The sequence below is a fragment of the Eptesicus fuscus genome, chromosome 19 (assembly GCF_027574615.1).
Source record: "Eptesicus fuscus isolate TK198812 chromosome 19, DD_ASM_mEF_20220401, whole genome shotgun sequence".
NCBI classification, from domain to species: Eukaryota; Metazoa; Chordata; class Mammalia; order Chiroptera; family Vespertilionidae; genus Eptesicus; species Eptesicus fuscus.
Genome location: NC_072491.1, coordinates 12,958,760 through 12,970,143, shown reverse-complemented (window position 1 = coordinate 12,970,143; position 11,384 = coordinate 12,958,760). Strand labels below are relative to the sequence as shown.

General features: G+C 39.5%; 1 protein-coding gene across 1 annotated transcript in view; it reads left to right on the top strand.

Annotated features, from left to right (window-relative positions):
• Positions 1 to 5,717: 5,717 nt before the first annotated feature.
• The window catches only part of SNX31 (sorting nexin 31), a 78,403-nt gene continuing 72,736 nt past the window's right edge, over positions 5,718 to 11,384 (top strand). Inside the window, exon 1 of the mRNA XM_054708744.1 lies at positions 5,718 to 5,774. Coding sequence (XP_054564719.1) covers positions 5,718 to 5,774 — 57 coding nt within the window. The remainder of the gene's footprint in view (positions 5,775 to 11,384) is intronic.

The following is an 11,384-nucleotide window of genomic DNA, read 5'->3' as shown; positions in this document are numbered from 1 at the left end:
TTTGTATTTTGCCTAACCATAGACTTACCCTCTAAGGGGCAGTTTAAGTAGAGAAGTATATATCCTATTTTTCAAAATTTGAGAAGAAAGTGGTTCAAACTTTGAGGTTTTAAAGGAACAGATTTGAGTTTGAGGCACCTTAGAAGTTATATCTATAAACTTCCCACAGTTGAAGTTTAAAACTATTCTAAAATCTAGAGTTGCAGATACGAGTTTGCAGACAGTAGCTTTATATGGTTTTATGTGCTGCAGATAAATCATCTCCATCTGTTCTGCAAATACCTTCATTTTCTAGTGAAGCAAACTCCTGCTTGGATTGGAACCAACAAACTAAAAGTTTGTGATCTGGCAGGAATTGATTTAGGAAAAAAAAACTTGCACTCCATTACTCCATTCTCATTGTTTGATTCTGTATTTGCAAATTCATTTCACAAAAGTATGGCTGCTTCTATTGGAAGTTTTAAGACTAAGTTGATAGGTGACATTTTTTTTGTGGGTACTAGGTGTAGACTGGCTAATTGAAATTGCTTTTTTAGCCATTTCAAGTTTTTCTCCATTTCTGCATTTATACTGAGACGTGCTTGGGTAAGGTCGGCTAAAGGAATGTATCTTGTTTACAGTATTTTGTCATTGATTATACAAGTCATGTACTCCTTAACAATGGGGATACATTCTGAGAAAATATATCGTTAGGCAATGTCTTCCTTATGTAAACATCATAGAATGCCCTTAACACAAACCTACATGGCACTTTTATAGAACTGGCAGCCTGGTGGGTTTGTTTATACCAGCATCACAAAGACGAGTAATTTGTGGTGCTTAGATTAGGGTGGCTATGACATCACTAGGCAGTAGGAAGTTTTCAGCTCCATTATAATCTTACAGAGGCCCAGTGCACAGATTTGTGCACCGGTGGGGGCCCCTCAGCCTGGCCTGCGGGGATCAGGCAGAAACCAGCTGTCTGACATCCCCCAAGGGTTCCCAATTGCGAGAGGGCAGGTCTCTGGTGATGCACCCTGGAATCTGGCTCCCTCTCTGGTTCCGGGTGTGTCACTGGAGAACTGCCAATTGACCACAGCTCTGCAGCTCCTGCACTGAGTGTCTGCCCCCTGGTAGTCGGTGCGCATCATAGCTACTGGCCAGTCGGCCAGCTCATCGCTTAGGCTTTTATACGTATATGTGGGATCTGTTAATGACTAAAATGTCATTCAGTACATGACTGTACTTTGCCTCCCATCAAACTATAGTTATGTGGCTGGCTTAACAATGGGAATACGTGTTGGGGATATGTTCTGAGAAATGCATCAATAGCAATTGGTGTGAACATCATAGTGTGCACTATACAAACCTAGATGGTATAGCCCACTACACATGGCTATATGGTATAACCCGTTGCTCCTAGGCTACAACAAACAGGATTTTACTGTACTGAATACTGTAGGCTATTGTAACACAATGGTATTTGTGTATCTAAACAGAAAAGGTACAGTAAAAATAGGGCATAAAAGAAAATGGAATTACCTGTACAGGGCACTTAATCATAAATGGAGCTTGCAGGGCTGGTAGTTGCTCTGGGTGAGTCAGTGAGTGCTTAGTGAATGGAAGGCCTAGGACATTACAGTAGACTGACAACGCTTGGGCTACATGAAATTTATAAGCTTTTTTCAATAATTAAACTTAGCTTACTGTAACTTTTTACCTTTGTCTTATTTTTTTTAATCTTTTATAATAACACTAAGCTTAAAACGAACACATTGTGCATCTGTACAAAAATGTTTTCTTTATATCCTTATTCAATACACATTTTTCCTGTTAAAAATTTTTTCCTGTTAAAATTTTAAAAAAAGTAGACTTTATTAATAATTAAGACAAACACAATTAGCCCAGGCCTGCAGGATCATCAGTATTGCTGCCTTCTACCTCCATATCTTGTTCCACTGAAAGGTCTTCAGGGGCCATAACACATGGAGCTGTCATCTCCTATGACAACACTGCCTCCTGAGTGCTTCCTGGAGGACCTGCCTTAAGGCTATTCCTGAGGCTGTTACTCTTCAAAAATGGGTCCATGGTGTTTTGCTGGGCTTGTTTTTCTATTGTAAGAATTGTAAGCACGTAGTGCATCATGAACATTCCTCTCTATTGATGAAAACCTATTAGGTGTTGGTGACCATGTTTTCAAACTTTTTAAGGACCTTACTGAGATCTGCAAAAGCTGCTAATCTGACTGAGTTTTCTTGGGGGTTCTTGTTCTGCAGTTTCCTTTTTCCTCTTCAGCTATGTGTTCCTATTCCAGCCCTAACAACTCATTAGTCAGTTCCTCAGGAACCACCTCTAGGAGCAGTGTCACCCTCATCCACACCCAGTTAGAGTTGCTTGCCATTTCAACCACAGCCTTGTTTGTTTTTGTCTTTTTGTTTTATATTTTTACTGATTTCAGAGAGAGAGAAACATCAATGATCAGAGAGAATCATTGATCGACTGCCTCCTGCATGCCCCATACTGGGAATCAAGCCCACAACCCAGGCATGTGCCCTCGACTGGAATCAAACCCAGGACCCTTCAGCACACAGGCCTACACTATCCACTGAGCCAAACCGGCCTGGGCTCAACTACAGCCTTGTTGATTTTTGCAACCTCATCCTCAGCAACTCCTTTGAAGTCCTAGACCGACCTTTTAAGTGTCTTCCAGACGACAGTTATACACTTCCTGGTGACATCGCCCCAAGCCTAAGCAAGGTTCTCAATGCAGTCAGATGTAATCCTTTCAGAATTGCATCACCAATAAAACGAGAATTCCCAGGAGCTTTATCAACAATAAGCAAAATCTTGAAAGGTATGTTACTCTCCGAACGGTACTTGATTTTGCTTGGCATAGCAATTCAGAAGGCCATCTTGGAAGAGGAGCTGGGTCATCCATGACATTATTGCTTCTGTCGTACACTGGCAGTGTGTGTTTGTTGATATGCCTGAAGGCCCTGGGGTTGCCACTGTGCCAGATCACAAAGGGTTTACATTTGTAGCCTGCAACACTGCCCCGAAGCAAGATTGTTATCCGGTCCTTTAAAAGCCTTGAAACAAAAGTAAAAGTGACTCTGGACTAGAAGGTGGAAAATCAGTGGTGGTTACTCCTCCCCTCATGGATGAAAGTCCTTTGAGGCATCCATTTCCAGAATAGGGAGTTTTCATCTAGATTGAATATTTGCTCTGCCAAGTAATTTTCCACAGCTTCTCTAGAGTGTACAAATTTTTTTCTGCCTTCACGTCAGCACTGGCAGATTCACCACTTTTGCATTATGTAATAACAATTCTCAAGTTGTTTAAATTCCCTGAAGCTAGCAGTGAATTCAGCATCATGGTCCAGTCTAGCTTCTGTGTCTGGTCTTCAGTCAGGTCATTGCAAGTTTCTCCATGTCTCGTGTAGGCCCTTCTTGAGTTTTTGTTAGTCTCCATGCCTTCAAGAAGCAGGTCCTTTGAGTTTCCATCACTTCATTCTTTTGCTTCAAGATGGAATGGGACATACTGGGCAGGAGAGTAATAACCATGACTGATTTTCTACCTTCGTAGTCCTTAATCACTATTTTTCTTTTCAGGTCAGTCACTAGACATGCCCTCTCACTGGCAACATTATTAGTAAATTTTGTACACTAAGGGGCCATGATGAAGAAAACATGAGACTGAATCATTTTGTGCTTGATTTCACCAAGAGACATGGTAAACAAGATGTATGAGGCTGCTGCTGACATAATAGCATACTGTTTTACAAGCAAACTTTTTAATAAATAGACTATACTCTAAAAATAATGATATAACATAGTAAATACATGGACCAGTAACACTTATTATCAAGTATTAATGTACTGTATAATTGTATGTGCTATACTTTTATATGACTGGCATCATAAGTGTTTACACCAGCATTACCACAAACACATTAGTAATGCATTATGTTGTGATGTTGCAATGTCTATGATGTTACTAGGCGGTAGGAATTTTTCAGCTTCATTATAATCTTATGGAACCACTGTTGTATATGGAGTCTGTCGTTATGCAGCCCATGACAGTAGCGGTCTCCAACCAGTGGTCCATGAGGCCCGGAAGGTTGGCAACTGCTGTTTTAGAGAATACTTTGAAACTTTTTTGTTCTTTTGATGTAAAATCATGGCCCCAGATTATGCATTTGCAATGAGTAAATGACTTTGAAGAGGACCTGGATACTTGTGTTTAATGAGTACATTCTCTCTATTCATGAGTCCCCTCTTATCCATGGGATATATTACAATACCGCCAGTGGATTCCTGAAACCATGGATAACATTGAATTTTCATATTTTCACTTAAAGGAAGCACTTGACAGCTTCTTTTTTGGCATATCCTAATTGCCAGCATTACTACTCTTGTGCTTTGGGACCATTATTAAGTAAAATAAGGGTTACTTGACACAAACACAGTGATACTATGACAGTCAATTTGATAACAGAGATGGCTATTAACCAGCAAGTGGGAAGAACTAGATAAAGGGTTGACTCCACGTAAGCAGGACAGCATGAGATTTCATCACACTACTCAGAATGGCACACAATTTTAAAGATGAATTGCTAATTTCTCTTTTTTTTTTTTTTTTTTTTTTTAAATATTTTTATTGAGGTATTATATGTGTACATATCTTACTATTACCCCCCACCCCACACCCACACATGCCCTCCCCCCCCAGAGTTTTGCGTCCATTGTTTATGCTTATATGCATGCATACAAGTCCTTCGTTTGATTTCATAACTCCCCCACCTTTCCAAACTTTCCCCCTGTACTTTGAAAGTCTGTTTGATGCTTTACTGACTCTGTATCTATCTTTTTGTTCACCACTTTATAATGTTCTTTACTATCCCTAAATGAGTGAGATCATGTGGTATTTTTCTTTCATTGACTGGCTTATTTCACTTAGCATAATGTTCTCCAATTCCATCCAGGTTGCTGCAAATGATGAGAATTCCTTCTTTTTTATGGCAGCATAGTATTCCATTGTGTAGATGTACCACAGTTTTCCGATCCAGTCATCTGCTGATGGGCACCTAGGCTGTTTCCAAATCTTAGCTATTGTAAATTGTGCTGCTATGAACATAGTGGTGCATATATCCTTTCTGATTGGTGTTTCTAGTTTCTTCGGATATATTCCCAGGAGTGGGATTACTGGGTCAAATGGGAGTTCCATTTTCAGTTTTTTGAGGAAACTCCATACTGTTCTCCACAGTGGCTGCACCAGTCTGCATTCCCACCAGCAGTGCACGAGGGTTCCTTTTTCTCCGCATCCTCGCCAACACTTGTTGTTTGTTGATTTGTTGATGATAGCCATTCTGACAGGTGTGAGATGGTACCTCATTGTTGTTTTGATTTGCATCTCTCGGATAATAAGTGACTTTGAACATGTTTTCATGTGTCTCTTGGCCTTCCTTCTGTCTTCTTTTGAAAATATTCTGTTTAGGTCTGTTGCCCATTTTTTTATTGGATCATTTATCTTCCTCTTATTAAGTTGCATAAGCTGCCTGTAGATGTTGGAGATTAAACCTTTATCAGTGATAGCATTTGCAAATATGTTTTCCCATGCGGTGGGCTTTCTTGTTGTTTTGTTGATGGTTTCTTTTGCTTTAAAGATGAATTGCTAATTTCTCTTTGGGATTTTTCATTTAATACTTTCAGACTGGTTGGCTGCAGGTAACTGAAACCATGGAAAGAGACACTGCAGATAAGGGGGACTACAGTAAAACAGTTCTCGTGGAAATAGTAAAATCAAGTTGGATTCAAGCTAGAAGTAAATGGGTGGAACTGGTCAATCTACTAGTCAATACCATCAAGCATGATAGTCTGATGCACTGCTGTGCTAGGAAACCAAACCATCATGAAGACACTCTGGAGTCTTCCAATGAGGACAAGGCCAAAGCTACATTAATGAATTCCTATATCAATCCAGACTTCATACTGACTCACTTTCTTCTATAAAGTTCGACAATCTAATTGGTTAGATTTAAGGGTTCTTAGTTACCACTTTGATAACATCTCAGATCTTCTCAATCACCTTGTTTCAAGTGTACATACATACATGGCAAGAATTTAAAGGGTAAGCCAATTTCAAATTTTAGGTGGTGTCTTATTCAGCTTTTTATCTGTCCATCATAATCATGGCAAGTTGGGGAAGCAGGAAAGATGGTCTTATCTACAAAGGTAGAAAAACATGTAATTATTGATTTTGTTATAATAATATTCCCAGAAAATTTGAAGCAATGTGGGATATTTGTTATTTTTTCCTGTAAAGGAAAGGCTCTTCATATTGGAAGTAAAAATATTTGTATTTTTTAAAGATCCCATTAAGATATATACTAACCATTGATAAGGTATATATGAGCAGAGGGATTTATGGTTGGTGATGGAGTTTTGTTTTTACTTATCAACCCCCCTCCAAGTGAAAAAGTATGGTACTTGAAATATTTTGTGATTATTTTCAAATTGCCAAGTGCATGTGCCAGTCTGACATACAAAAGTACTTTATCAGTCCCCAAGTAGTTTTTCCCCCTTTTTTATTGAATGCATTAGGGTGATACTGGTTAACAAAATTATACATGTTTCAAGGGCACAATTCCACAACCCATCATCTGTACTCCATGTTGTTTACCACCCCAAGTCAAATCTCCTTCCATCACCATTTATCCCCCTATACCCTTCACCTCTCCCCCAGCTCAGTCCCCAAATGTTAATATCTTGCAAACATTGAAATTAATGTAAGACATTTTGACTAATTTCTAAAGTAACAGCATAAAAAGTTATAATGTAAAATGAGGCAAATGCTAAACTGTATGCTGGACCTGTCTTTTCTACCTTTAAACTTATTTGTTGAATAGATCTAATGTTTAAACTAATCTCAGGTGTTGGTGACTATTATTTACAATACCAACTATGATGCACTGATAATTTGGTGGCACCTTAACTCTGGTCAACAATGAAAATTGTGAAATAAGCATCTGAGGAACAAAGCTCATGTTTACTAAAAAGTGACACAGTACGTATGCACCTGTATAGAGCAGTGATTCTGAAGGTGGGGGCATGTGTTGGTTTAGAAATCACAGAATCTTTTTTTCTTCACAATGAAAGAAAGCCTGTATTTGAATCAATAATTGTAAATGCTAATATTGATCATGTACTACATGTTTACTTAACATGCACCATATAATCACCCTGTGAGATTGGTTCAATGATCTATTCAACAAGTGTAGTGACTTGCCCCAAATCACATAGTAAGTGGTGGTGAAGATGGGCATTTGAATCCAGACCTTCAGGCTCTTAGGCTCTATGTAACATACGACAAGAAAAAAGTGAAGTCTCATGAAATCTCAGGTACATGGGCTACCTTCAGTCTCGGGGGTGGGAGGTGGACTGGTATTTAAAAGCATACAATAGTAAGTCAAAACATAAAAATGCCTTTCTGGTGTAACACTTTATGGCAGTCAAAATCTAAGAGAAAGTCATTCTTTAGAAGAAAAAGGAGGTCTTTAACCAGGCTAAGCTTAAAATTCTAAATCAGAATATTTCCTGAGTGACTCCAATCCTATCCTGAGACACCTTTGTTGCAGGGGCAGTGCACCAACAACAAGGAACGACATTTCATGGACAAGCTATATTGACATTCAAGAGCAAGGCTCCTGGCTCTGAGTTCAAGATGGCAGAGTAGGAAGATCCCGAGTTCACCTCCTCTCATTGACACCAAAACTACAACTATATGGAGAACAGCTCTCTGAGGATGACCTGAAGACTAGCAGAACAGATTTTCTACAACTATGGATATAAAGAAAAAGCCACATTGGGACAGGTAGGAGGGGTAGAGACTAAGTCTAGTCAGGACCTATCCTACCCCCATTTCCCAGGTGGTGACTCACAAGTGGGAGGGATATCACAAATGATGTGGAGGTTATCTCTGAAGAGTGAGGGGTCTGAGCCCTAGCCTGTGGGACCTGAACATGATAAAAGGGATAAAACCTACAACCAAGAATACTCTACCCAGCAAGGATCATTCAGAATTAAAGGAGAGATCAAGATTTTCTCAGATAAGCAAAAGGTAAAGGAGTTCATTACCATTAAATTGGCATTACACGAAATGTTAAAAGGAATTCTTTAAGTGGAAAAGAAAAGGCAAAAACTAGAAATAAAAAAATATATGGGGAGCCATAGCTGATTTGGCTCAGTGTATAGAGCATCGGCCTGCGGACTGAAGAGTCCCAGGTTCGATTCCAGTCAGGGGCACATGCCAGGGTTGTGGACTTGACCCCCAGTAGGGGGCGTGCAGGAGGCAGCCAATCAACGATTCTCATCATTGATGTTTCTCTCTCCCTTCTGCTCTGAAATCAATAAAGATATATTAAAAATATATATATTGGGGGAAAATGTCACTAGCAAAGGTAAACATATTTAGAGTATCCCCCAAAAAATGTATACACACACTTTGAATAATTATAAAGGCAGCATTTATTAAAATACAGTTCATTTTCAAAATTGAGATAACAGCTATTAAAGTATGTATACATTTTTGGGGGACACCCTATATTAAAGACCAACCACATATAAATCTAGTATGAAAACAATTAAAATGGCAATAAGTGAGAAGGAAGGAAGGAGGAGGGGAGAGAGAAACATCAATGTGAGACACACCGATTGGTTGCCTCTCACGTGCACCCCGACAGGCCCAGGATCAAGCCTGCAACTGAGGTACGGGCCCTTGACTGGGAATCGAACGTGAAACCTTTTGGTTCATGGGTCAACGCTCTAACCACTGAACCAAACCGGCCAGGGCTCACTAATTACTTTAAATGTTAATTGACTAAGTGCTCCCTTAGAAAAACAGGGTAACTGAATGGATAAAAAACAAGACCCACACATATGCTGCCTACATGAGACTCCAGATTGAAATATACACACAGAGTGAAAATAAAGGGATGGAAAAGATATTTCATGAAAATAAAAAAGAAGCTGGAATAGCAAAACTTATATCAGACAACATAGACTTTAAAACAAAGGCTATAACAAGAGACAAAGAGGGACCCAGTAATTCCACTTTGGGTACTTATCTGAAGAAAATGAAACACTAATTCTAAAAGATATATGCAACCGTATGTTCACTGCAGCATATTTGCAATAGCCAAGATATGGAAACAACCTAGGTGTTCACTAATAAATGAATGGATAAAGAAGGACACACATACACATTCACATACACACACAGGAGTATTACTCAGCCATGAAAAAGAATGAAATCCTGCCATTTATGACAACATGGATAGACCTGGAGGGTATTATGCTAAGTAACTTAATTCAGAAAAAGATAAATACTGTATTTCACTTTTTTATGTATGGGATTTAAAAAAACTAAACAAGTGACAAGTAAAACAAATAGACTCAGAGATACAGAAAAACTAATAGTTGTCAGAGGGTGGGGCAGTGGGGTTATGGATGACATCCCTTTATGATAAAAATCCTCAGATTGAGTATTGAAGGAACATACCTCAACAGAAAGGCCATATATGACAAGGTCACAGCTAACTTCATACCCAATGGTGGGAAATTGAAAACTTTTCCTCTAAGATCAAAAACACTAAAGTTGCAGATATAAAATTAACCTACAGAAATCAGTTGTATTTCTGTATATTAATAATGAAACATCTGAAAAATAAAACTATCCCATTCATAATGAAAATAAAAACCTAGGACTAAGACTGTATAACAAAAACTGTAAGACTTTTTTTTTTTTTAAGAAATTGAAGAAGACACAAAAAGACATTCTGTGTTTATGGGTCAGAAGAATTAATATTATTAAAATGTTTTTATTACCCAAAGCTATCTATAGATTCAATCCCTATCAAAATTCCAATGGCATTCTTCACAGAAATAGAAAGAAAAAAAATCCTAAAATGTCTATGGAAGTACAATAGCCAAAGCAATCCTGAGGAAGAACAAATTGGAGGCATCACACTTGCTGACTTCAGACTATAGTTGACCCTTAAACACCGCAGGGGTTAGGGCGCACAATAAAAACTTCATGTAGCCGAAACCGGTTTGGCTCAGTGGATAGAACGTCGGTCTGCGGACTGAGGGGTCCCAGGTTCGATTCCGGTCAGGGGCATGTACATTGGTTGCGGGCACATCCCCCGTGGGGGGTGTGCAGGAGGCAGCTGGTTGATGTTTCTCTCTCATCGATGTTTCTAGCTCTCTGCTCCTCTCTGTAAAAAAATCAATAAAATATATATATATATATATTTTTTTTTTTAAATATATATATTTTATTGATTTTTTACAGAGAGGAAGGGAGAGGGATAGAGAGTTAGAAACATCGATGAGAGAGAAACATCGATCAGCTGCCTCCTGCACACCCCCCATCGAGGATGTGCCCGCAACCAAGGTACATGCCCTTGACCAGAATCGAACCTGAGACCCTTGAGTCTGCAGGCCGATGCTCTATCCACTGAGCCAAACCGGTTAGGGCAATAAAATATATTTTAAAAAAACTTCATGTAGCAGCCCTCTGCACTCACTGATTCCCAATTGTGGATTCAAATACAGCTGATGCTCAGCTGGTGTGGGTCAGTTGGTTGAGTGCCGTCCAGTGCACCAGGAGGTTGTCCGTTTGATTCCTGGTCAGGGCACATGCCTGGTTTGGGAACTTGATCCCCTGTAGGGGTGAGCCGGGGTTGGCTGATGGATGTTTCTCTCATCATTTTTTCTATCTCTCCCTCTCTCTGAAATCAATAAAAACATGTATTATAAAACACAGTTGATTTTTAAAATCTGTGTATAAGAGGACCCTTGTAGTCCAAGACCACTTCGTTTAAGGGTTAACTGTATACTACAAAGCTACAGTAATTAAAACAGTGTGGTCTTTCATAAAAATAGACACATAGACCAACAGAATGGAATAGAGAGCCTGCATATACAGTCAACTAATATTTAACCAGGGAGCCAAGAACACCTCTTCAACAAGTGGTGCTGGGAAAACTGGATAACACATGCCAAAAAGACGAAATTGGACCCCTATCTTACACCATACACAAAAATCAACTCAACATCGATCAAGGACTTAAGATCTGGTGCCAGAAAACTCCTAGAAGAAAACATAGAAAAGTGGTCCTTGGCATTGGTCTTGGCAATGCTTTTTATAATAGGACTAGAGGCCCGGTGCACGAAATTCGTGCACTGGGGAGGGTGTCCCTTAGCCCAGCTTGCACCCTCTCTAATATGGGACCCCTCGGGGGATGTCCAACTGCAGGTTTAGGCCCGATCCCTGTGGAATCGGGCCTAATCCTGCAGTTGGACATCCCTCTCACAATCCGGGACCGCTGGCTTCTAACCACTCAC